This window comes from Amblyomma americanum, chromosome 3, assembly GCF_052857255.1.
Source record: "Amblyomma americanum isolate KBUSLIRL-KWMA chromosome 3, ASM5285725v1, whole genome shotgun sequence".
In the NCBI taxonomy this organism is placed as follows: domain Eukaryota; kingdom Metazoa; phylum Arthropoda; class Arachnida; order Ixodida; family Ixodidae; genus Amblyomma; species Amblyomma americanum.
Genome location: NC_135499.1, coordinates 151385656 through 151413458, shown reverse-complemented (window position 1 = coordinate 151413458; position 27803 = coordinate 151385656). Strand labels below are relative to the sequence as shown.

Below are 27803 nucleotides of genomic sequence, written 5' to 3'. Positions count from 1 at the left end.
AATCCCACACAATTCCTAGAAATTCTGCGGTCCCGTTATTTCTAAGGTGCATTTTACCAGATAATCTGAGCTGGTAGGCTGCACAAGCTGGGTTAATTTGAAGATCTAGGGTGCTTTGCAGGAATGCCCACGTTTGCCGTGAACTGGAATGCTTGAGTTCAGCTGCTGAGTACCCAAGTGCTGGTGAACAGCGAAGAGCTTTTCCAGTAACTAAGCAACATATTCTACGGATGTCAAAACTGTCACGACCAAAATTATGACACCCACAAATGACGTGGCGACCACAACAAGTCTAAACAAGTTCACAGAGGAGTCATTATGACAACCACAAATGACGTGGCGACCACAACATGCCTGAACAAGTTCAGAGAAGAGTTATTGGTTAAACAACGAACATAGCTTTATTATGTGCAGTGGTAGCGACTATGAAGTCCTGGACACAGCTGAACAACATGGTTTATTGGGTTTAACATCCCAAAGTGACTCGGGCTATGAGGGACGTCGCAGTGGAGGGTGCCGGATAATTTCGACTACATGGAGTTTTTAGCGTACACTGATGTCGCACATTACACGGGCCTCTAGCATTTTGCCTCCATCGAAATGCAATCATCACGGCCAGGATCGAACCACGTATTTCGGGTCAGCAGCCAACACCATAACCACTGAGCCACCACGGCGGTGCTTTGAATTAATGAGGGTGCTGTACTGGGAAGTATTCTTCATTAAAGGGCAACTGCACCACTTTTTAAGAATTCCGTGATGTTCAATGATTCAAATCTATATAGGCTGTATGTAAAACATACCTAGTTTTTTTGCACTAGCATTGAAAAGGTTGACGTAATCGACGATTAAATTTCAAACTTCCCCTCAAACCACCGGAGGAATGCGGAGAAGCTCAATGTGATGTCATGAGTGGCAAGATTTTTAATTTCCGCTCTTGCTTACGATGGGATCGGTTTTTTCTCTTCAAAGCAAGCATTGCATTCGAAATGTACCAGTACCGTAGATGACTTCATAATGCACCCCCTACATGGCGCTGTGCACTGCAGAGAAGTTTGAAAGCCACCCAGGTTTAAATCGGCGATTACATCACCATTGCAAATGCTAGCCCAAAAGAAGTTTGCATGCTACCTGCAAGTTTCACACATTCGGCCCACTTAAGCGTGTCTTATTCCAAAACCTGTACAGTTTTCCTTTAATGTGGCTGTTGTAAGCATGATCAACTGTGATAGTTTGTTTTTGGGACCGTTACTTTCATAGGATGGTAAGGCTTACCTGCTATAATTATTCCTTTCACTCTGAGCAGTTCAATCGCAACAGTGAACTTCACATTCTGCGCTCTGACATCAACAAAATCATTTACTGATGCGACCTTGACCAATGAAAGTAAAATAATGGTGTAGGCAACTCCCAACCTCATACTTAAGTCTTTTTCAACACCATTAAGTGATACTGCATAAGCGTCTTTTTTTTTTTCTTAAGAAATGGTAAATCACACTCTTTTCACACATGCAAGTCTACAACGAAATTAGTAATGGTAAGTATATGGCTATGTTCTCGAGTCATAATTTCACTTTTGCGCACACAACTTTTAAGCATTTGTTTTGCAGGCCCCAAGTACAGCTCAAACTAGAATTTAAACTTACATGTTCTGTATATGCAGCTGTTAATACCAGTATGACTGGATCACATTATCATAATGCATACTTCATTATGTCACCTTTATGTTTTTGTAATCTCACTAATACAAGGATTTCCACTAGAACCCCTATTACAGCACTTAATAGCTAAGCCCAATTTTAGACCAACCCTTACTTTTCAAACCAAAATGTCTTCGCATGGCAATCATTACTTTAAGGTTTAATTTGCCTTGTGTTCCGCAGATGTTAGTTTTCAGTCTTCAAAGCAGTAACTAGTAGTAATCATGTCTTACTAAACACCATCACGTTAAAAAGGTAGAAAATGGCTAACGTCACTGGAGATGGCTCCTTTCTATAATGTGCTTAACCACCTTCAGAGCGCAAAGTAAATAAGAAGTCACTTGCTTCTATTATTTGAATGACAAAATAACAAGGCACACTGCAGTGTTTCCGATGATTTAAATCCCGGTGCTAGAGCCCAGTTTTGTAGGTTACATTCTCATTTGATGATCGACAGGGCCCATAGATATTACAATGAGGTGCAAATTAAATGACCAGTTTTCCTACTCTTGACACAGCAATATGCTCACACCAAAGAAGCCCAAAGGGGATGCTTGTGAAAGGAGGTGTTCAGATGGAGGCTTGGCTTGGAGTCATCTGTGTGGGCAAATGTGCCTCTGCAAGGACCTGAATGCCAATCAAGACACTGAGGTCCTTTCATATAACACAGACCTAAATCTTGCGGGAATGCATTTCAAGGGAAGTGCAATGATATCCAACCGGCGATGGCCTCTATCCATCATTCAAGCTAAGGCTAAAATTTTTAAGTTCTGGAAAAAAATTTATGGTTTTCTAAGTAAAAAGAGTGCGTAACTCAGTACATTTTGCTGCCACAATAGTCAAGGTTTTCATTATTAAAAAGTAAAACAGAAGATACAGGACAAAACAGGTGCACAAAGTAGTACGGTTTGGTCCACACACAAACACACACTCACAGTTTTGCTTCCAGGAAACATACAAACATTGAAGTTAGGTAAGAGGAATTACAGCAAGGGTAAAAATGCAAAGAATGGTATCTGGATTTGTGAAGGTACACTTCCGCCTGCAACAGTCAAAGGAAAAAAGTGTTTGTATGCAGCAATGGCCCGTTTCCATGGTCACAGCGATCACAGCTCCATTCCCCATTATGCTGAGATGCCATGCAGCAAAGCGAGCGTTTCAAAAGGCAGTCTGCACATTACCGATCTGGAAGGGAGCAGCTGAAACATGGAGCTGATGCAGCGACCCTCGGCATCCGTGGCTGTCATCACGGAGGTGAAAAGCTCTTCGTAGTGTTCTTCTTCAGATGACTCAGCCTGGCCTGCTGTGGGTGTCTGTGGTCCCTGCAACCAGGGGAGACAAGCAGGGGGTGCCAGTTCTCTCACCACCTCACACACTGCCTAAACGTGGCAGAGCACCGAGCTTCTCCAGTAGACACATGTGAAAAAAGGAGAAAGAAAAAAATAAAAGTAGTGAAGAAGCAAAGGTAAATGGTAGAAATATAATGCCCAGAGGTGACATTATACAGGCTAGAAAAAACGAAATTAATGAAGCTGAAGCAGTCATCGCCGTTTCAAGCGGTGGTGTCCAACCTGAGGCATCAAAAGCCAAACTTGAAGTGCCAGACATCAGAGCTACACCGAAGTGCAGGCACGAACCTACCAGTGATGTAAGATAGCACGCCACAAATAATCCACTCACGTGGCAAACTCAGTGCGATCTCCAGTCATTGTCACATGATGAAAAATGCCACACGGTGGCGACGAGAAGTGTGCCACATGAGCAAAACGAAAACAAATGATTTAACATGTTTTACTGCAAGCATTACTGCACTGCCAAACACACCACATAATAACATAATAAAAGCCAATGATTTTGATCTAATAACAAAAGGTCACAATTCCGAGGAAATATGTCAAGAACACTGATCAAGAACTGAGACAAGAACAGGGATATCACAGACTGAAGCAAAAATGTGCACTGTGCTGTGAAGGCTTGAAAATGCAAATATAAAAAATCCGACTAAGCAGCATGCTGATCGTCAATGCCAGATCGCAGAAACAAATTATGCATGATCACGGTCTATCTTCTGAGCATTATAAGAAACATAAAGGCCATCGACCCAAACTATATGGTAGCGGTCAGCCACTGCCAATACCAGCACCGCTAAAATGTGTTTGGCTCTGTTTTATTTCCAAAAGCTCCTACTTTCCAGAGCATACAGTGGTAATCCAATAACAGAGCACTGCAAGAAGAGTGAAAATGCATCGCAAGCAATTCTGATTGGAGATTGACCAAAATGAATCATTAGTAGATGGAAAGCGTACGCAGAATCTGTTCAGTTGTTAACCACAAATTCCCACCAACTTCTACAGCTGTCACCAGGTGTTTTTCTGCCATTGAGATAATTATTTTTTACTCAAATTGCTTGAAAGCATAACTAGAAAAACTGGCAGATTGCCGACTACACGGTACTCCACTTGGCTTCATGACAGATGGGGAGTGTAGAGTGATAATCCGTGCCCTGTACATACTTCAGATGCTCGACCGACACAATGATTGCACAGCTGTCGACGCCATAACTTGTCTCAAGGGATAGTTTAAGTGTCTCACAGCTATTTGTCTACACTCTCAATTGTGTGTGCATTTTAATAATGAAGCATGCCACTTTTCACCTTCTCCATGTCCTCGTCCTCCTGTTCTTCCGCCCTGGCGTTGGCTACCAGCAGGGCTGCTTTTGCAGAGTCGAAGCCCTGCCAGAGGTCGCACGCATCGCGGTAGGCCTGAGTGTCTTCCTGCAGAAGCAACAATGGTCAACAAAATTCAGTATGGTATGCATATTTCAGGTCTGCACCATGCTTTCACAGAAGGCAGAATGTGGCATAAGGCATCAGAAAACATTCCACTATCATTACTGCCATTCAAATTCACCTGATTTGCATGCACAGTAAAGCATTACAACACTGATGAGGGCAGTCGTAAACTGCACCTCCTCTGCATCTTACCTTACAACATAATGTTCAACATAGCAAAGTGGGCGGGTTCGTAAATCGTTTTAACATGGCAACAGCACAAAAAAATGAGGGACAAGATAAACAGAGTGACAGACACACACCACCAAACTGGCAATTGGAATTTTTATTGGAAAAATTCACATCAATATACTATTCCACAACAGACTATGTGCACAAGTGTGAAGTTTTCTAATAAAAATGCCAGTTATAGTAAGTTCAGCGCACGTCTCCCCCTCGTCTTTTGCACTGTTAGCATGTTAAAACATACTATGTTGTAAAAGAACCATATTTAACTGCCATACAGACTATTCATTTGCAAGAATCTGAATGAGATTTCAGCCACTGAAGCAATACTCTAACTGCACTGCCCATGGGGGCACCAGCGAAACCCGCGTTTTTGTTGCTTTCAGAAGTACGCTTGGAAGACAGTTGTTGCCGTTTGTCAATCACTATGTGGACGCCGACGTTACTGAAAGCAACTAATCATACTGCATAGCCTCACAACCTGCACACACAGTCCATGGCAGATTGTATTTTAAGTGTGAAGTTTTCTAATAAAAATGCCACATGCAATTTTAGTGCACGTCTGTAGGTTTTTTTTTTTTTTGTACTGTTTCTAGCTTTTTGTGCTGTTACCACGTTAAAATAAATTACCAACTTGGCCACTTCACTATGTTGCATAGTATGTTGTAAAGACGTAGAAGAGGTGCCCGACATCCTCGGCTCTGGGATGCAGCAGTGAGCTCATTCAAGATGTTGCAGCCATCTGGGAGAAAACAATCCTTATAAACGAGCAGGTGCCCCGTACAGACTTATGTATGATGGGGAACGCAGCCCTGCTAAGTTTGCTTCGTTAGTTGATTAATCAGTTACACAATCGAGTTCAATGTTTTATTTCTTCTTCTCTTCATTTAACCTTAACTTTGCCGATGCACTGCAAGCGCCTTTAATGTGTGCATGCAGTGGCCCGATGTGAATGTGACCCGATGCAAACTTTCTGCCGCCTGCCACAAAACCGTGCAGGGACTGCTCCATCTAAATATTGCTTCATAAGTAGAATTTGCAAGTCTTCCCTTTGAAGTGCATAGTTCTGCCGAGAAAGTGCCAAGGCATCAGCCATTGCCCTAGCACTGAAGAAATATTGCCACACATGTGCAGATGGAAACTAATGTAACACGATCATATTAGCGGTTGACGTTCAGTAGATTCTGTGCACGATCAAGCGTGAATGCTTTAGCGTAAATACCATATTTATTCGCATAATTTGCGCAACTTTTCTTTTCCTAAAATTAGGGCCTCAAAAAGTGGGGGCGCAAATTACATGGAGATTTCGCGAACACGTCCTAAAAAACTTTACAAAGGTCATAACGTGGGATGTATACGGCATACTGCCGCATATAAGCCGACTCCGCAACTCACGCCCCTCGCTGGCCAAAAAAAAGTTTGTTCCAAATATAAGTCGACACATACCCCCCCGCTCCGTCCCATGTTATGCAGTTCCCCACGGGATGGCATGAAGGCACGTGCCCAGCTCAAAGCAATAAACGCGGAACGATACAATCGCCAAGCCAGCAGTTAGAGGCAAATAGAGATAAAAGGTGATAAAATGGCGCCCTCGTATGTGGCCCGGCTGAGTAGCAACAACCCGAATCGCCAACGGTTCGGCAGTTTCGGATTCTAGCCCAACGCACGCTTCGGAGGTTACCGGAAGTTTGCTCTCGCAGCCATTTGTACGGGAAAGCGACCACAGGCACGAGCGAGCCAGGTAAACGGCGCACAATCGATATTTTCTTGCCAGAAGCAATTCACAAACAAATTTCCAACTTTTTTGACACCACTCACTCACCTTTTGCAACCATTTGCGGCGACAAGGCCGTGCCTATGTTCCCAATCCTACCCTGCGCGCACCCGCATGCATGCTGGTGTGCTTGCGCAGCAGGGAGTGCAATATATGAGAGTAAATGTTTTTGTTTTTGCTCTGGTTAAAAAGTTAGGGGCGTGTAAATTATGCGAGCAAATACGGTATGCTTTCACCATGTATCACATATAGCTAAATAAGTATTGCGCACTTGGAGCAACGTGTTTCCTTTTCGGCCCTTGTATCCCACGCCCACCCAGCACACATTTGGCACTCAAAGCTTGAAAAGCGTCACAAAAATTATGCAGCACTTCATACTAAAAGTGAAGTCCTAACAGCAAAACGCAGTAATCAACCAAACAGCCGCCCTCGTGTACAGCCTGCACCCCCCACATGAAAAAAAAACAAACTAAAACGTGCCAAAAATGTGCCTAGTCCCACAAAGTGCTACAAGATGGTGCCAGTTAGTTTTTCCCACACCGCATCTATTATCATCATCATTGCGCAACTCCACGGCTTTCCGTTTCCTGTTTTCACGATGCCTTGCCCAGCGCCATTTGGTCTTTGTTATCCGGTGCTTCGTTCGGAAGTGTGTGGACTGCTTGCGGAATCTGCTGTGTTGCATGCGGCATCAAGTGGCAGCCTAAGTGCTTTTGAACGCAAACAAAAAGCAATGGGCAAGCGCAGACGGTCCTACACTGCAGGCTTCAAACTTAAAGTGGCAAAATATGCTGAGGAAAACGGTAAATGGGAGGCCAGACGCAACTTTGACGTCAACAAAAAGTATGTTCGCTGCTTGTGTATGCAAATGCAAGACCTCGCCGAGACTACGCGAACCCGGAACGCTTTCCATGGGAAACAGTGCAAGTTCCCAAAACTTGAAGAGGACCTCGTCAAGTAAGTGCACACTACTAGGAGCAACGGCGGTGAGAGTGCCGATGAGCTGAGCTCGTCCAACGGCGATCAGTGCGAAAGCAGCAATGAATGATGAAATAAAGTGTTCGCACCTGTCGCCAGCATTTTAATAATCTGACACAGTAGTTGCAATGGCACCACAGTGTGGTAATGCGTAGGTATAGGCCTGATCCATGTATAACCCGCACCTGAGAAAATTTCATGAAAAAAAAATGTGGCTTATACACGAGTATATAGTACGATATTTCCTCACCAACCTAAACGCGAGTAGCAGCAAACATCCGACGATTCACAATGACACGACATTTAATCTAAATAATGTCTGATGCCATAAAAATAAAAGGCAGGAAAAACAAGCAACATTAAAGCGAAATGTGGATCAAACTGTTTGCTCCCCATCCTGTTGCTGGCATAGCTGAGGATAAGTAAAATCATATCTCCGGTGGGTTTTGAGAATGTTTCAATATCCAAATAGAAAGAAACAGTTGCTGGAAATGCCTTGGAAGTCTGTGTCACAGGAGACCGGCAGCAGATGTTCCTTATCTCACGACGCTAACGCCAAGGAAAACAAATTCATGATGAGACAACAGCATAGGAATGTACAATGAGCAGTCTACTCTCCTCCAGAGTGCACTTGGAAAACCCACCAACAGCGGCACGGCAGTCACGATGCACACCGCCTATGCATGTTCTCTCCTTTGCACTCTTCCATTAAACCCCCCCCCCCCCCCCCCTCCCCCATCATGTGACAGCCACCCAATCGTCCAAAGTTTGTTTTTGTTGAACAGCAAGCCTCCTTTTCTGGCTGCAATGGTTTTGCTTGCCCATTGTTCACTGGCCCGGCCAGTTCCCAAGAGGTTTATCGCTATCAACACTGATCAGTTTAAATTGAAAAGTTCAACACCTGGTTATAACCAATCGACAACATGACAGGTGGCAAAAAAGAATGCCAGCACTGCCACCAGAGAACACAAGTAGCCTATTGCTTGAATATGTGCACTTCCCATGAAATGTTATTTGGATCATGATGACAGCACATGACCCTCATGCAGCGCTTGTTCATAGAATCCAAACCACTTTAGAAGTCTCAGAGTGAGCAAACAATACCAAAACTAACAATGCGACATATATATAATAACATGAGAATTGCATATATAACGTTCCAATAACGTACATGTACCATCCTTATGATATGCCTGTACCATCCCAATGCCCCAAAGGTACAAGCAGAAAAACAGTAATTTTTGCTTTTCTTTGCATTTCACCAAAGCTGTCACCAAGAATGACATACTTTGTTGCAACAATGAAAAAAAAAAATTGACAGGCAGCAAGCAGAACATGGCACATGCCTTGTAGTAGGCTTTTGCGTTGGACACCATGAGGGCAACATCACTGGTCATCTGCTCTAGGTCAGTGTACTCTTCTGTTTTGATCTTCTGGTGAATCCGAAGCATATCAATAGGGTTGGTCACCACCTCGTAGTAGTCCGCCTGGCTTCTGGCACAAGAAAACATGGGTTGAAGAAGAAAACGGAGTCTGCTTCACAAATGTGTGCACGACTATCACAAAACATCAGGGGAAGAAAGGCAGAGGCTAAGCCAGCAACAAAAGGTACACCGACACCGCATTTTGGATGTCCCACACAATGGTGTGGCCAACATCCCAGAAAACACAAAAGCTATATGGGAACTTCTGAACCCTTTCCTTTCATATTCATACAAAATCATAGGTGCCTGTCCTGACAGCAGAAGTTCATGTGGTTTACCGTCCCAAAGCAACTCAGGCTATGAGGGACACCGTAGTGAAGGGCCGAGGATTAATTTCAACCACTATGTGTTCTTTAAAGTGCACTGAAATCTCAGTTCATGAGCATTAATGCATTTATTCTCCACTGAAATGTCATTGCTGCTATGTGGAACAAACTGAAGAGCTCCCACTCAACAGCCTAATGCCAAAGTCACTGAGCCACCACGGTGGGCTGCAAGCCAAACAAGTTAGCAGTCTTTTGCAGTCAACGACAAAACTTACTCCATAAGCCATATTACCCTCCAACAATGCATGATAAAATCAGTCTTTAGCTTCATTACGTTCCTGACTCCATCAACCATCATAGTAAAGTGGATACTGAGTCAAGCAATTCAAGACCTGTTCCTCATTCTTTTATACCATGAACATTAAAAAAATAGAATCGCTATCTCACAGCTATTGCTTTCTCATCTATGATAACGTATCCTTTAAAAATGCCTCACCTAACTTCATACAGCTGGGAACGTCCATGCATATACTTGTATTTGGCAACTTTGTTTTCTTTTCCATAATTAGTTTGAGCTATGCTTAGCCTCATTTCTAGCCTTTTCATAAGTTCCAACTAGATAGGTCAGCCCTGGAGTGTCTATTAGATAAATAGTATAGTTTCCTTTTCAGGGATACAGATAAATGCACTCTACCTCAATCTTATTCTCCAGCTAATTCATATCACGATCTAGATCTGCCATGACTACTAAGCATGCAGAAACTACTCCATGCCTTGTTCCAGTACCTCTTCACTCGTTGATGCAACAATGGCAAAGGATGAAATGTTGCTTCTGTTACAATTAATTTTTAACCCAACCGGCTGCACTTTCCCTATCCAGACACGAATGGAAAACACTGTGCTTCACTGCTTGCTCAATCTGATGCCCAATGAATGGCAAAAAAATAAAACCCCTATTACGAGTGAAAAACAGTGCCACCATCTTTGCAAGAACTAAGCTGGCCACTTCCTTCTCATAGTAACTGTACAGTTGCAAGGCAGCGTTCCAGCAGAACTTTAAAAGCTCCAATGAGACAGCCTTTCGCTTAGTGTACTTGTGTAAATTGGCACACATTACACAAAGACCATAAAGCAGTAACTGCATGAAGCGACGTTCCTAGCGACGGCCGTCGGCACCTACAGCTATCGCCGGTATGCCCGCACAAAGCAACAAGATTTGGCAATAGAGCGGCATGTTTTCAGTTTTCAGCGCAGTATCGGTTGCCACCAGTTTCAACGTTCAGTCACCTCACGTTATCAAGGAAGTATAGCTACACAAGTATCCCATTTGTAAGATTAAACAGCATAAGAATTGAAAAAAAAAAAAATCCCTCTGATAATACACTACATTTTTTTTTTGTGGCACTCAAACACGTAAAAAGTGATCAAGACATACACAGCATCCTTTCTTTTTGCCCTACTACTCCCAGGATTTCATTGAGCTGTTTCAATGCATTGCTCATGACAGCGCCTAATCATGTGTGTACTCATGACAAAGCAAGGGTCGGCACGATGGTCCTTGATGGCTGCTTCTTCTTCACTGAAACTGCACTAGAAAAGCAAACTTCGCTTGCAAAATGGCTAGCATAGAAGCTACGTATCCAAAAGGCCTTCTGCTAGTGGCTAGTTCCGCAAGCTGCTCCCGGGCGATGGGCGAAATTTTCTGCAAACCCAGAAACTGAGCGACGCAATGAGCGACAGTGTTTTGCCGGTTGCCAGCCCATCGCCCAATGGCATCATGCGGCATATCCCCGCGAATTACTGCCTCATGAAGTTAGCACTGAACTTTAAGCAGACAGATGGAACAAATGGTGTGCAGTTGCCTAACAATCAATGCGACAAGCACTCACTTTCAGCACTGTGAGCACATTTCTCAGTGCTTTTCCACTGGATGCACACAGTGCCCACCAAACCGGCTGCCCAGCCCTCTTGAATTTCAGCAGCTGTCCTATCACACATATCACACTTAAGCAACACAACAAATGAATAGGGGTTCATTACCTTTTCTTTGGTGTTCGAATGAAGTTTTCGCAAAGAAGATGCCCATCTTCTGCCTTGCAATTTTGCAGTGCACTATACAGTGACTGGAGCATTTCTGACTGCAAGCATAACAAACAAAGCAATTTTTATCTGCTTTAAACACTGAAAATTTGTGCTTGGTTCCGAATGATACGCTGCATAAGGTCACAAATAAACCAAAGACTAAAATTGTAGTATTATGGAAGAAGCTAATAAGAGTTACCACACTCTGACGTATAAAGCTGCGCCCACTGGCATTTACAAGTTGTAGCATCACCAGGCGCAGATAATCGCTGCCATTTAATTCAACCCTGTACCGCACAATCCATCTCTGTTGTCTTTAAACTGAGGTATACTTCGCCAATTTCGTTCCTAGCATCTCAGGTGGCGTTCAAGCCAAATGATAGTGGATGAGAAAGTCCCCGATGAATGGCGATTAAGTAGAATGAACATGATATATAAGGGAAAGGGGGACAAAGCAGACGTAAGTAACTATCGTCCCATAACAGTGACATCTGTGGTTTACAGGGTGGTGATGCAGATTATAAAGGATAGACTGCAGGCTTGGGTGGAGAACGAGGGGGTGTTAGGGGAACTACAGAATGGGTTCCGGAAACAAAGGAGGTTGGAGGACAATCTATTTTCACTGGCAGAGTGTATAGAAATTGCGGAAAAGGAACATAGGCCCTTATGGCTAGCATTTCTGGATATTAGGGGAGCCTATGACAACGTTACTCAGGAGCATTTGTGGGACATACTGGGCACATTGGATGTGGAAAATGGAGTAATTAATCTTTTAAAAGATATATATAGAGGAAACAGAGTGCTCATAAAATGGGAAAAAAATGTATCAGGGCCTGTAGAGATACAGCGGGGGCTCAGACAAGGATGTCCTCTGTCCCCTTTGTTGTTCATGTTGTACCTACAAGGGTTGGAGACCAAGCTAGAGGGGAGCGGACTAGGCTTCAACCTATCTTTTTTCAAGCAAGGGGAATGGATTAAACAGACATTACCGGGACTAATATACGCGGACGATATAGTGATAATGGCTGACAACAAGGAAGACCTGCAGAAGTTGTTAGACATATGCAGTACAGAGGGAAGTAGATTAGGCTTCAAGTATAGTAAGGAAAAATATGCAGTCATGATATTTAACGAAGAGGGCGGCGAGCATAGAATACAGCAGTTCGTGCTAAAAGTAGTGAATGAGTACAAGTATCTTGGGGTGTGGATAAAAAACAGTGCTGAGTATCTGACAGAGCATGAAAAATATGTAATGAATAAAGCTAGTAGGAATGCAGCTGTCATGAAAAATAGGGCACTGTGGAATTACAATAGGTATGAGGTGGTAAGAGGGATCTGGAAAGGGGTGATGGTCCCTAGCCTGACCTTCGGTAATGCGGTCCTGTGTATGAGGCCAGATGTTCAAGTAAGGCTGGAAATTAAACAACGGGGAGTAGGGAGGTTAGCTTTGGGAGCACATGGCAATACACCAAATCAGGGGGTACAGGGGGATATGGGATGGGCGTCTTTCGAGAGGAGAGAGGCTAGCAGTAAGATAGCATTTGAGGAACGATTGAGAAAGATGGAGGAAAAGCAGTGGGCTAGGAAAGTTTTCAGATACCTGCATATAAAGAATGTTGACACGAAATGGAGAAAGCGAACTAGAAAATTGACAAGTAAATATCTGGACAGCAGTAAGGGGGCAAATCAGCAATTGTCAGTTAAGAAAAAGGTTAAAGAAACAGAGAGAGCTCTGTGGAAAACAGGGATGCTGACAAAATCGGCACTGGGAACATACCGGACCTTTAAACAGGAAATTGTCAAAGAAAATATCTATGATAATTGTAGGGGAAGTTCTTTGTTGTTTGAGGCCAGGACTGGAGTTTTGCGGACTAAGACGTATAGAGTCAGGTACCAGGAGATAGGCACTCTGTGCATTGCGTGCGGAGAGGAGGAGGAAACGGCTGAACACTTGATACTTTTCTGTAAAGGGCTTCACCCTACAGTGGAAAGCAGCGGGACTGACTTACCCAAGGCATTGGGGTTTAGGGATAGTGAAGGGAAAGTGGATTTTAAGAGGTTAGAAGTAACCAAGCGAAGGTTATACGAATTGTGGCTAAAAGCAAGACAGGAGTAAAATTTCACAAGACATGGCTAGGTGGCTTGAGCCACCGCCCGATTTAAAAGGTTCAGCCATATCCATCCATCCCTCCATCCATCCTCGCTCTTCAGCAAGATTTATGTTATTACGTGGCGACTAAAGTGCGTTTCGCGAGTGTAAAATCGTGGCTTTAGCTTTCTGGGGCGACGCACATGTATCCCAGCTATCGTTTAGAACAAGTTGCGAGGCAGTGCGAAAGTTTGAACAGAGCTGCTTTACCACATAACAGTCCACGCGAAGCTCTTCGTTCGCTCACACACGATGCATCTGCTCTATTAAGAAAACTTGGGAACACGGTTGAAGTCGTTTATTCGATTGCGCGAAATGCTGGACTCACCAAATCAAGAACTCTGCTGCGCTTCCTGTCGTCAGCGCGGTCATCGTCTGCTTTCTTGCGTTTCGGCATGGTCACTCCACTGCAAACGACCGATGAGTGAGTGGCATCAAACTAAAATAAGGGCAGGTAGTTTGTTAGTTGTCCCCTTCCTTTGAACACCAGGTAGACTCAGCTGCGGGCAGCTGCCTCCCGGCGCATTTTAAATTAGCGCCGGGCTCGTTCAGTTCTTTCTTTTAACCGTACGCGACTAGCACGGGACACGCACGTCGCTTCGTGTGTCTCACTAGCGCATTTACCAAACGAGCCTCTACTGCAGGAATCGAGATTAAAGAGCTGAGTTTCTAGTAATTCAATTCGTAATAGTTACCGCCACCACACAGAGGTAAAAAGGTTACGTTTCCTACGACAGTTCACAGCTCAATCCCAGCGAGCGACGATCGCGGCTGGGCCAGGCCCATGTTGTAACCGGCTGGTCATGACAAAGAGAAGCAAAAAGCCGCATATTACCAGTGCGCTCAAACGATGACAAAAAAGGAGGCCGCTTCACAGACAGAATTACACGCTAAACTTTATCTTAGCAGTTTGTGGTTAACAATTACACAGGCATCAATGGGTAAACATTTTCGCGAACGCAAGCGAAGCCCGCAGCGTTCTCGCTAGTGCTCGTTTCTCGGGAGAAACAGCGAGAGGAAAATAAAAAACGAAAGCGCGCTGGCTGGCGCTCGCAACAGCGCAGGTGGCGCAACCGGCGCAACCGCGAAGCAGCGTTGCCAGCGTGTTATCGTTTAATGGCGGGTGTGTACTGGTGGTCGTCTGTACCTTGGTCTGTAGTCCACGTTTATCGTTATGGTTCGTTCGTGAGTTTGCCTGCATCGCTTTATATTGATTATTTTTTATTGCAAACACTTGTCGGCTATGTCTAAGTCTATTCGTCAAAGACATTGCTTTGTTCCTGGATGCAAGAATGACGGCGGACAAAAGTTGTCCCTCTTCGCTGTTCCGGCCGACCACGAACGGTTCGAAGTTTGGAAGGAGGCACTGTCCGTTTGTGGAAAGACACTGGAGAAAAAATGCGTAGTCTGCGAGAGGCATTTTGAAAGTCGGTACGTTTGCAAAAGTTACAAGCACACGATTAACGGCGAGCTCGTCGAGATCCCGCGCAACAGGCCGCTGCTACTGTCGGACGCTGTCCCCACGCGTCAATTAGCGCGGCTACCGCGGTCTCGCCGCCGAACGTCTGACGTAACGCTCCGACCGCGTCCGGATAGACCCATAAAAGATGCCAGTGGTAACGACAACCCCGACTCTAGCGAGGAAACCGAAGTACCGCCTGCCCAGCAGGGAGACGGACGGGTCTGCGAACCAAATGACGCCGAATACGACATGTCCTCAGATTCTTGCGACGATGTCGAATGCGTGGAAGAAGTGATCGTGCTCGCACCTCCGCCGGCAACGCCGGCGGTCAAACGAACGCTTACGCCTCACATAGTGACTGCGCGCAAAGCGTCGCCTCCTCTTCCCGAAAAGGCGGGCTCCGCGTCCGCCTGCGTGGCCAGCTCGGCGGCTGCGGTGCCCGTGACGCCCGTGCTACCGTGTGGCACTGTGTCAGTGAACACCGCCGCCTCTACGGCCGAAGCTCCTGTGGCGTCGAAAAGTTCTGCTGCCAACGAGCCCCGCGTCACTAAGAACCCACTCAGCTGCCCGCCCGTGCCCGGCGTCGAAGCACCGGCATTCCTGGCAAAGTTCAACAAAGCCTTGCTTCCCAACAGGTACTGGTCACTTCATTACGTTCAACACTCGAGCAGACACGTGGCCTTCAGTTTTTGCGCGATGTTCGGCGGGAGGCCGACGCTCACGAAGTTGGTGAGGTGCGAAGAGAACAGCGACGGCACAGTCACCTGCCAGGCGACCCTCGACGGCGTGCACGTGAAGACGGCTAGCGTGGAAGGGGCCCAGGGCGTGCTGGACTTCTTGAACAACTTGGACGCGCTCGCCTTTTGTCAAGGCGCCGCGTCGGCGGCGGAGTTCAGCATTGCGACCTTGGATAATTGCAAAGTGCACGGGGAAAGGTTACACAGCGTGCAGTGTGACCTACTTACCCCTGCTTCCAGTAGACTGTGCGACTTCTGCAGGCATCTGCGCAAGGTACTTCAAAACAAGGCTGCCTACATGAAGAGAAAAGCAGCATCATCGAAGGATGTGGCAAATGCCGCACACGAAAGTGCAGCAGGAGGGACGGAGCAAGTCAGTTCCTCCACAAGCAGCGACGCTGAGAAACTGCTGGTGCAAACTTGTGAGGGACCTCTCTTAGATGCCTGTATACAAGTGTCTGGTGACAAAGGTGCACAGGATGAATGGACTGTTGAATGTACTTTTTATCCGGCGCAAACATCTGCCCCCACAGGTTAATATTTGCATGGCTCTCCCTTTTATGAATAAACAGCTATTTTATTGAAAGAAGAGCCGCCTTCATAGCATTTAGTAAACTCGCTACAGTAGGGCAAAATCTGCATTAAGACTTGTCAGTTGGTCTAGTGTGTATTCGATCAGTACTTTGCGATCATGCATTTCACCTGCCGGACATGACAGCCAAGTTACTTGCGTGGTCTAGCTGGGTCATGCTTGCAGGCAAAAAAGGTCAAAGTAGGCAGCATACAATATAGTCAACTGCATTTGTGCTGTCAGCAGCAAAAGAAGTTTGCACAACACAGGGAGGTGGAAAATTGTTTCAGCACCACCACTCAAACCAAATCCTAACGGGACCCGCGCGTGTTCCATCCCCTGGTATGAATGCAGAGGCAGCACTGTAATAAACTCGTTCAGGGGCACAACCACCTCATATAAAGTTTTGCTACCGACTATACACTTTGCTCACTGCGCCCTCAAAAACCAGCAGTGATAAACGTCCACATAATACCACACAAAGTCATATAACAAAGATCCTTTATTTTGGGCAAGAAATAGATACAAATCTGTTAATACATGTGATGCTGCTTGACATCAAAAAATTCAACTCTGTAGCCTCTTAACAGAACTGCTAATAATAGCTTAGATAATGGCAGAAATAGGGGAGGGAGGGGGCTATCTACATGGTTTGATAATGGCTATGTACAGGTGCTTCGTGACTGAAATGCTGACAGGAAAAAAAGTGCAATACACCAGTTGCTCCATTCATTCTTTACAGCGTAAGCAATGCAAACCAGCAGCTAACCAAGTATGCATCTGAAGGAACACTATAAATGTAAAAAGAATTGCAGCAGTACATTGCACCAGCACTACCATGTGAACAGAGGAATAAAGGAAAGTTTTTTTTTTTAACAGAATGCTGCGAATTGTTCTGAATTTGAATGGCATACAAGGCCACACAAGTTCTAAAATAAGCCCAAGGCTGTTGGTTACTCTAGTGTAACCTGCCAAAAAAAAGGATAACCAATTCCACAGGAATCGTGAAAACACTCAGCATTATGCAATGTGAAACAGCACAGTCAAGTACTCTGCTTAAGGGTTACTGCACATTTCAAAGATAAGAAGCACATTTTCAATGCCACCATGTGCAAGAAAAAAAAAAAAGGCATTTGATAGAAAATGCAGTTTACTGTTCTTGCTTCAACAGTGCACACGCTATAATTCCATATATAAATTCAAGATTGCTCCTCTTGGCACAGTTCCCTATAAAGGGGCAATCCAATGAGAGAGAAGCCATAGGAAACAACATAAAACAAAGAAGGGAGAAAGCTTTTAGAAGGCTTTCAGGTTAAAGCACATAGCTTGTGAACACAAGAGACCATGCTATGCCTTCTTGCAGTAGCCCAGGACAAAAATGCGGGCTATTCTTTGTTGTTTCTAACTCGTAGTGTGCTGGAACCCAGCAGTTTCAGTTGTGAAGCTCCGTAGATATAGCTGTGAGGCATCACTTGTTGACGCAAGAATACTTATAATCACACGTACTGCAACAAGTGGAGTGGTTCCATTGTTCAGTTTCCAAGTTACAATGTGCATGGACCCTTTTTGGTAGCTGCTTGCAGGCAGTTAAGTATCCGCTGGCATCGGCAGTGCCGGTAGGCCAGGTATACTCACAACACTCATCCTCGCGACAATAAGAACAGAAGGAACAAAAAAAGCACATTTCCCCTCTGTAGACTAGTCCAATAAAGAACAGAGGCCCCCTAATAAGAACACGCAGGCAGTCAATAAATTATGCCACAGACCTGACCATCGTGAGGAAATTTGCCAAGAGCAGTTGTGTCATAGCATTGAAGATAGGCATGGAAATGACCGGCTGGAAGCAAACAAAACACCCACCCGACGGCCACCTCTGTGTTTCACCAGTGTCTTTTCTTCACCAAGTGCCGGGCTAGGCGACCATGGCAGTTGGCATGCACACGTCCTGTCCGCCATCAGTGGGGTTGCTTCTTGAAGGAGACCGGAATCACTTATGTACACACACGCGAGCACAGAAAGATCTTGCAAGGAGAGCGTCCGTTGTGGCGCAAGTGTAGAAATGTCCTGTGTCTGCGGGCACTGGAAGGATGCACAGGCGGCCTTGTCCGCCGTTAGGAACTCATCGTCCACCAGTGCTGGCTCTGCTTCCAAGCCCGTCAGTTTGGTCAGTCCAGGGAGATTATGTCTGGAGTGGTGCGGGCCTTGTGAGCAAGTCCTGTGGAATATGAAGGAATCTGAAGGCAGACAAACCACAAACGGGTTTGTTGCAGTTAATTACGGGCCCCCAATGCTACAAGCACTGGTATGTTTTGCATCTGTGCCACCTACGTGTGCAGGTGTGCACACACTCAGAAGTGGATGCTCCTGTCCATTACAATATGCTCAGTTACCCTCACCTGCAAGTATTTTACGTGTGGTCTAGAGACGCACAAGAACGAGATGGTACCGCAAGCTCGTAGCACCACTAAAATAATTCGCACAAAAGGGACCCTTCCACCAAATTTCAAGCTGAAACACGTCGAGAACATTTAACTGAAAGAAAGAGAGAGATAGTGTGGGTGTGTGTGTGTGTTTACAGATCGTTTTTTTTTTTAAATCCTGCGAGAGATGAGTCTGTGCAGGTGGATTGCACAGCAAAGCGGACGTAATGTACGTGGTAGAGCTCACTGATTAAACAATTAACTAATCAACATTTTACAGTTCATTCTAGGTGCCAATATTATATTAAGAATTTGAAAGCCGCAAGCATACAAGCCGAGTCCAGTTTTTAAATTTTTTTTATAGGCAATGCTGTTCGAAGTATTTAACGCCAAAAATATGCATTTTTTTAGCTCGTAAAGAAATTTGTAAAATGGCATCGCTCGCATTTATAATACATCAAATACGGAAGCTGTTTGTCTATTTTATGCCATAGAAGCAGTTAGCTGGATTTCCGCGACAATACTACGCCCAGCGACGCCATTTTGAAAATGTGAATTGCGGAAGGCCAACTTTACGAGATAAAAAATGGGTATTTTTGGCATTAAATATTTCGAAATGCATTGCCGCTAAAGCAAATCTAAAAACTGGACACAGCTTGTATGTTGACGGCCGCCTTCAATTTCTTAATTTGATGTCGGCCCCTAAAATGAACAGTACGAAGTTTAGTTAATTTTAGTTAATCGTTTAATCACTGAGCTCTATCACGCACATAATGTCCACCTCGCTGTACAATCCACCTGCACAGATCGCACAGTCGTCTCTCTCGCAGGGTTTAAAAAAAAACAATCTGTAAACAGTTAAATATATATATATATATATATATATATATATATATATATATATGTGTGTGTGTGTGTGTGTGTGTGTGTGTGTGTGTGTGTGTGTGTGTGTGTGTGTGTGTGTGTGTGTGTGTGTGTGTGTATGTGTGTATATATATATATATATATATATACACACACATATATAAAAGAACAAGTGGATTTTTTAAAAATCTTAGTGTTGACTAGAAGAGAAAATTGTTTGCACTATCATTTTAGACAGGCGACGATATTATAGGAAGTAGAATAAAAGACAACCAGATGCCGCCAGTGTGATGCAAACTCCTGACCTCCACATTCTGCATGGAGTGCTCTGTTAGACTGAGCAAACAGGCAAGCACACGTTAGCCAACAGTAGCACTGTGAATTTGCTAACCACTGGCACTGACAGTCTCCAATGCATCGTGCCCTTCCGCGTCCAATTCCAGGCATGGCACAGGCTTACACAAGTCAAGAGCATTTGGCTACAGCAGACCGACAGTTCAGCCATCTTTTTCTTTTCCCCCTTTCTCAGGCATGTCATCTAGCACCTTCAGACACCAGGCCTCTTCGATTAACCAGACTGGGACAACCCACTAACAGCCAGATGGCAGCCAGCAGGTTCACTCCTGAGAGGAAATCGCATCACGGTCACGTGACCTGGCAACCACCACATCCCTGCGTTCAGGACAGCCTTCAGGGTGGCCAAGGCAGCTCTCCGCTGCATCACATGAAGCCGTTGCTCTTAAGTCCTGCTTTCACTGCACACGTGCACAGAGGAAATGGCTCAATCAGGGCAGAAATAACACCACGTTCACCAAGAGCATCGAATTAGAGCAACTAGAGACCACAGCGTGGAGACATGAAGAAATCAAACTAAGCTTAATTACTTTAGCTAACAAACAAGAGCACGGAGCTGAAGCAGCCTTCTTTCCCAAAGGCTACATAGGCTACATAGGCTGCACAGGTTACATAGGCAACTGTGTTCATATGTATGCATGCAATGGTGCGTGGTAACCGCATACTAGTACCGTTGTCAGCACAATCTGCGCTGCAGCGAACTGCACATGCTTTGGGAGATTCTCAGAACATGCAAGTAGTGGATGCACTCTCAGAAATCTCGTTTAAGGTCCTTACTTACCAAAGTGTGCCAGTATACACAGCTCATCACAATGTGCACCGATATGCCAAGTGTTCAATTATCTGACTCGCTCACAGGGTCAGAGACAAATCTAAAGACTGAATTTGCTGTGCATATCACAATTTCCACGTCCTTGAATTCCTGCATATTATGAGCATTGAATCAGCCTGTTGTCTGCTGGCTAGCTGCCTGGGTCAGTCCAGAATGGGCGCTTATGATCATGAGCACACATTCACGGGCGATTCTTCAGAAGCTCGTGCCTGCGGAGCTAGGAGTGGACGCATGCTGGTGTTAATACTGTCGAACCTCGAAATAGCAAACCTCAATTTAACGAAATTTGTCATGTAACACACTATTAGTTCCCAATCTCTTCCCCTGTGAAAAAAACCATGTATTTTTTCCACAATTTAGCAAAGTAATTTTATACCGCACTTTTGATTTAAAAGTCCTCGCATATCACATGCACATGCAGATGTGCATGAGTGCACATGAAAATAATGACACAGACTATGATTTGCAAGCACCCTTTTATGCAAAAGTGCTGCCGGTGGGCTTCAGTCTGCAGAGCAAAATGTACCGTTGCGCCATCTGCCATTTAGATATGAAACCCACAGTGGGCATGCTCCACTTCCAGGCACTTGTGCAGTGCGGCGAAGCCTGCCGTCTGTCATCGGCACAGGCATCGCTTAGAGCTAGGGGGTTCAATATATTTGTTTTTTCTTGGCTCAGCTATTTTCGGCCGGAAAAGTCACAATGCTCCTTTCGAGCTTTTTTTCCCTGGATATGATGCCCAGTAATCCCTTTTGAATGGCATCATCATTGTTGTGCGCCCGCTGGCAGGCTCCTGGTGGTTCACGTGTTCATATAATCCGTCATCCTGAACCGTAACATATTTTACCGTATATACACGATTGTAAGTCAACCTATTTTTCAAAATTTGAAAATCTGAAGTGGGGGGGGGGGGGTCGACTTGAAATTGAAACCAAAGCATCGCACCATAAATAAAGGCGAGACAAACGAGATATCAGGCATGCTACAGTGTGGTTGCATTTTTGCTGCGTGGCTCCATCACATCGCTCTTGGTGCTGGCCTTGAGTAGCTGCTATGCAAAAACGCAGAACCGGCATCCCCACCCTGTGTGAGGCGTCCGATGGTGGCTGTCGATAAGCAGCAAACCGGCACCAGCCCACTCCCCACATGCGGCCGCAGATTGCATTTGCTGATAAGCAACGGCAGCACTCCCGCACTCCCGCAGCAGATAACGCACTCCCGTTGTACTCTTAATAGGTGTTGCCCAAGTTTTTTTTTGTTTACTTTCAACCATGCACTCGGCGCTCACGGGAGCGTCGATAGTTGATGGAAGGGCTGCTGTTCCAATCGTGGCAGCATCCCCACTCGGAACCACAGCAGTATCGGGGGACACCAACAAAGACACCAACATGCGATAGTGCAGTAAACCGACCGCCTGTGATGCACAGAGGATCACAGGAGGTAGCACATGAGGCGCTGCGGCTCTCGGGGTACATCCCAAAATAACTGCATGCACTCCCCACCCCTTCGTCATCAGCTAGCTACCAGGGTGCAACCAGATCACAAATGTGCAGGCAGATTTGGAAGCCCACAGGCAGCCTGAAACTGAGAAAAATGAACGCTCCTGGGAGGCCACTGGAGATGTCGAGACCAGTGAGCAGAGCAACCAAAAGAAATCAAGGCCTGGCACTGCATCCTGGCAGGCCGTGGGCAGCCAGAAGTAGGTAATCGAAGAGGCCCAGTGTGTTTAGCCCAGCACAGAAAAAGTTATTGCATGAAAATGGAAGCACTGAGCTACAGACACATTTAAAAACACTTTACCATTATGTTACGAATGCACTGCACACGTTATAGTGCCTTTGGTACAGTAATCCCTCATTATACGAAGTCAGCGGGACGGCGGAAAAATTCGTTATAAGCGGTAATCCGATATAGGCGACCACCCAAGAAAAGCTAAAGCAGTCGAGCTTTAAGCTTTAATTGCGCCACAACTACGAGGAAGTCAAAATACAATGTATTCAGTGACGCAAAACTTTATTCATGTGCAAAAAAAGCGGTGAGTTTTGGCTGTTTCAAGATTAGATGTTTGGGTGTTTCAAGATGTTGGTCAGATTAGAGCTGACCAAGCACTGCACGAGGGCTTGGTCGCCGCACCCATGAATTCAACCTTCGGGTATTTCAAATCGCGAAGGCAGTGGCCACTTTAATTTGGGGGTGTCACGGAACACTACAAGAGTATCTCGCTGGAAAGTGCCGCAAAATTCGAGTCTGAGGTTGTGTTTGTTGTGCTCAAAAAACTATTAACCGCTCATTTTGGGCACGCAGCGCGATCGTGAAGACTGAACGGTTTCGCAGTAAGGGCTTTGCATGATTACTGGCCAATTTTTGTAACGAAAGCTACATTGGGCACGAACTTGCAGTTTTGCCGTGCTTGGATTGCCACCGTGGCCGCACTGCACCACGTGACCAGGCACAGCGCCGCGCCGCCGGCAGCTGCTCCGCACCACGCGACCGACCACATGTCCAACCACGTGGTCTTTACGGGAGCCATTGAAACCCCTGCACACTCACTGAATAAAAAAAAAAAAACACCCTGTGTCGAGGCTGGGAATCGAACCAGGGCCTTTGGCGTTTGAGGCGGAGACGCTACCACTCTGCCACGACGGCGCATGTAGTGAATGCGCACCTTTCATATATTAACTCTTCCGAACCAGATGTCGCTGCACTTTTGCTACGTATATCCTGGCCTAACAGAGCTAGACCATAATCAATTTTTTCCCTAGGTGTGCAAGCGTGAAATTTGCGAAGCGAGAGTTTTTCGGCACACCGTTGTCGACGACACTGTGCTAATTCTACGATCAGAGTGTCAGTGTTCGCGCCGTTGACAAATCCCTAGGAACAAAATTCAACGAACCTACCACGCATTTAAACCGTTTGTCTAGTCGGATAGCACGAATCGAGCATGACCGACTCGAGAAAATCGCCGGGGAAACACCATGGTTGTGTTGACCCGCCATGTTGACAGCCTGACTCGCCGCTGGCGACGATCGGATTTTTCGTGTTTTCGGCAAGTTATCACTCGATTTGCACCGTCAAAAGTGCAATGAAGCTAGGGGCGGCGTTTTATTGCGATGCAGGTCAATTATGGCGAGCGGCGAGGAAATTTCTAAACCGGCTTCCCCAAAGTCGTCTTCCCGGTTTGTTAATGTAGCTCCTCGCGTCGAAAATGGCAAAGGGCATACGACCAGGCAACAGCTCGACATCACCATTGCTCACACTTGCAAGCGCGACCTGCGGGTCGCCGTCTCGTTTGAAGCGAAAACTCACGGGAATGACGTTGTTTGCAAGCTTTCGAGAGTTTAGTCTGATTTGGCCGATGTGAAATGGTTAGGCTTAGCGACGACTACGGTAACCAGGGGGCAGCTCAGTTTGTTGCCTTGCGCGTCCGCAGTCGGCGTCGTTACCGAAAGCTCGGCTCGCTCACTGATTGGTTCAGAGGTTTGCGACTCGCAGTCGCAACGCTGCTGGAGAATCGAGCAGCGGGCTACCGTTTGCAACTGTCATTTTTCGACAACCTCTGCGACTCGCAACTCATAAGTGTGAATGGGCCCGTAATGAGAGGGACGCTTCACTTGTGCTTTTCGGAGCGTTTCAGCGCCAGAAGTGCTCTTTAGAGCGGTAAAACTTTGTTCATCAAGCACACCCCATGGAATGCTACGGTGCAAGTCTGCTCGCGGCCTTTTGGCCACTTTTTGGCATCCAAGAGAACGCGGTTTTCTGGCATCGCAGAGAGTCAGGAAGACTTTATTTTCGTCTAGATTCTATGATGGGGGACACCAGCGATGCGATTGCGACTGAGATTAACGGTTCGGGCACACTACACCATAAAATTTGACAGCAATTCCGTTCACTCCGCTCAGCACTCGCTCGGTACCCACTACTAGGCAGGTCATTGATCGTGGGTTTGCTACTTTTGTGACCAGTGGCCTGTTCTATGCCTGCATGAGACTTGAGACTAATTCGTCGGTGGTATTAATTTGACACTGCATGCGCAAAAGAGTCGGCGCCGCTCGATGGCGGCGATACCTCCGGCCGCCACTTCACTCTAAACGGGTTAAGCTCTTCGCGCGCTTCGAGTAATGTGGCTTAAAATGCATGCGTTTGGGTCGGGGTCGAAAGGAATTTCTAATAAAGCGATATTTCGACTAAAGCGATTTCATTATAACGAGGGATTACTGTATATGATACATGACAGGTACAGTATTAGCCAAAAGTAACCAGGATGCATGATTTGGTTCTGTCATACAGCGGAGCACTTAAGGCACCCCTCAAGGTATGAATCTCTGCAAGATAAGGAGAACACTAGTCTCCACCTTTCAAGACCTTCTGATCCTTAGAGAAGCCATAAGGGCTCCACTATACGCGTTAGAAGCAAACCATGCAGCCTGGTTACTTTTGGCAAAGATGGTACACGATACCATGCCTATGAGCCAACGGTTTTGTTGTCCAAATGGAAGATGCACATGATTAAAGCCATGTAAACATCATATGGCTCAGATAGTGAATAAGTATATTGTGCTCGGTTAACTCCTCACTGCCACAAATGCTAACACTGCAAGATAAAAAACAATGATGTGTACTTTTGTGTACAGTTAAACCTGGATGTAACAAAAATCCCAACCTTTTTTCAATTTGATTATAACCAGGTTTAATTTTACACTCTTTTCTTGTTCCCCAGTGTGTTGCACCTTGTGTGTTGTCCTCTGTTGTATTTATACTTTTGCCGTGTATTATGCTTTGAATAGTTTGTTTTTTTTTTGTTCAATGCACTTGACCTTGCTACACACACACACTCCAATGAATTTAGCAACAGGTACTCTTGAAATACAAAGCAAGGCTCATAATACTGCACTGCAGATCACAGCATAACATAAAGAGGCGAGGCAGCTATGCTGGGTGAAACAAAAAAAAAAAATCACTTGTGCAACAAGGCATGATATGAAATACGACTTACGGATCGGTCCGAATCGTTGGTGAGCAGCGAATACAGGTCGAAGTCTGAAACAAAGGTGCACAAGAAGTGGTCAAAACATAGCGCCTGTCATCACAAATACGATTTATGAATATTTTCTGCAAGCAATGCACCTGTAATTAAAAAAAGAGGACAACTTACTGAACACAATCAATGTTTCCCTGGAATGAAAACCAAAGTGTAATCACAAGACACTGGGGAATGACAACCCTCATTCTAGTTAATGGTCATTTAATAAGCTATGCCATGCTCATCACCTCGCTCCATGTGACTAGGCATGTGAGGAGGTCACGGACTTGGTGTTGAAGCAGTGCCAAAAGACGTGACATGGCAGAGAACAGTGGCCCGAGCACAACAGATCCTACAAATGCTATCCCAATGGGCAACTTTGCTTCTGTCTGCAAAGCCCCCAAAAGCATAATGTACAGGCTGCACATGTTCCCTATGACTGTCAAACGCTATCCCTTCAGTAGCAGGGTGAAGCTAGCAGAATTAAAACAAAACATTGCATGCCAAGCTACAGTACCGTATTTGCACGAATAAAACACGAGGTCAAACTTCTTACACCACGCATCATCATCAACAGCAGCAGCAGCAGCAGCCTTACTACGTCCATACACCTCCAATTAACCCTATCATGTGCCTGCTGCAGCCACTTTATCCCCGCAAACTTCCCAATCTCATCTGCTTCCTTGATTTTCTGCTGGGCCCTGCTACACTTGCCTTCTCCAGCCACCTTTAACAGCCACCGGTTATCATGCCTTTGCATTACTTGCCCGTGCGTATTTCTTCTCGATTTCGACTAGGATGTCATTAACTCACACTTCTGGACCCACTCATGCTTTCAATTAACTACGTCAAGCATAGCAAAGGACTATAACAAGACACAGTCTTTTATGCCGTCAATGTCATTTGAAAGGCAACACATCAGAAACGCACACAACACAAGTGAGTGCCACAAAGCTTCTTATGCATTAACACAAAAGGCTGGCGTGTCGCCATGCCCCTGCTTTCTGCTACACAGTCCTATGTCACATGACGGTTCTCCGTTTATCCTTCCCTACTCCTCACAGCCCTTTTCATTGCCTTCCCTTTCTCAACTGCCTGAGCAACCTTTTTTCCACAATCATAGCCTCTGCCCGTGTGTTCTGCACAATATAATTCCACAGCCTCAAGATTGTTGATGAGTTGACTATCCCTCACAGTTCAAGAGTGGGGTGAGTGATGCTGTGGTAAATATTTGAAGAGCAGGAAAAAAAAAAATTGAAGGTGGGCTGCATTCATGCCTCGTGTCCGAACATAATGCAAGGTGTGCTCTGAAGCAGGCGATTTGAGAGAGAAAAAAATACCTCACTATATTTGTGCAAATACGGAACTCATGAGCAGCCTACTTTGCACACTGCTAAGTATTTTCAGGCTCACTCTTTCGAATGGTCTGGTTTGGTTTATGGGGGTTTAACGTCCCAAAGCAACTCAGGCTATGAGGGACGCGTGAAGGGCTCCAGAAATTTCGACCACCTAGGGTTCTTTACCGTGCACTGACATTGCACAGTACACGGGCCTCTAGAATTTCGCCTCCGTCGAAATTCAGCCACCGCGGCAGGAACTGAACCCGCATCTTTCGGGTCAGCAGCCGAGCGCCATAGCCACTGAACCAGCAAGGCGGCTACTCTTTCTAATGATGCCCATTTAAAACGTGCACAGGCCTAACTGGGCATGCCTGCATACCAACAGCAAGACAACCACCACCTCAAGTTCCACTCGCACCAGAATACAAGACAAAGTAAATACTCAGCAGAAATTACCAAATGCTGTGACAGGTCATCTGGGCTTGCTGCACACCAGGGGTTAAACCTTAAGAGTGGTAACACAAAACACCGGCTGTACTGAACTGATAACTCTATTACGCATCAAAGGGGGTCACTGACTATTTCATGTGTGCAACAGCTGATGAAGGTCCATGTGACATGTCCGCTTTAAAAAGAAATCGACATGCAAAGGACATCCTGTGGCCCAGCCATAAAGCAGATGCAAATAAAAAACCATGCCCATTATAACATGTCAAGTTTACTTTGAGCCAAGCTTTTCTGATCCATGCAAAG

At 45.6% G+C, this 27803-nt stretch overlaps 2 protein-coding genes across 39 annotated transcripts in view; both read right to left on the bottom strand.

Moving 5' to 3' along the window:
* polybromo (protein) overlaps positions 1-14477 on the bottom strand; it is a 92447-nt gene extending 77970 nt beyond the window's left edge. For 16 of the 34 annotated variants that reach the window (XM_077658353.1, XM_077658358.1, XM_077658366.1 and 13 more), the window contains exons 1-6: positions 14286-14425; positions 13779-13857; positions 11260-11357; positions 8812-8963; positions 4355-4470; positions 2882-3022 (exon numbers count right to left, since the gene is read on the bottom strand). In XM_077658353.1, the coding sequence (XP_077514479.1) occupies positions 2882-3022; positions 4355-4470; positions 8812-8963; positions 11260-11357; positions 13779-13847 (576 nt within the window). In that variant the 5' untranslated portion in view covers positions 13848-13857; positions 14286-14425. Of the gene's footprint in view, positions 1-2881; positions 3023-4354; positions 4475-8811; positions 8964-11259; positions 11358-13778; positions 13858-14285 lie in introns of all 34 variants that reach the window. The other 18 variants (XM_077658364.1, XM_077658368.1, XM_077658381.1 and 15 more) reach the window with 5 other exon arrangements.
* Positions 14478-16704: 2227 nt separating this feature from the next.
* The window catches only part of LOC144125184 (E3 SUMO-protein ligase PIAS2-like), a 129195-nt gene continuing 118096 nt past the window's right edge, over positions 16705-27803 (bottom strand). For 2 of the 5 annotated variants that reach the window (XM_077658351.1, XM_077658349.1), the window contains exons 14-15: positions 25684-25727; positions 16705-18454 (exon numbers count right to left, since the gene is read on the bottom strand). In XM_077658351.1, the coding sequence (XP_077514477.1) occupies positions 18386-18454; positions 25684-25727 (113 nt within the window). In that variant the 3' untranslated portion in view covers positions 16705-18385. Of the gene's footprint in view, positions 18455-25683; positions 25728-25842; positions 25863-27803 lie in introns of all 5 variants that reach the window. The other 3 variants (XM_077658352.1, XM_077658350.1, XR_013313345.1) reach the window with 2 other exon arrangements.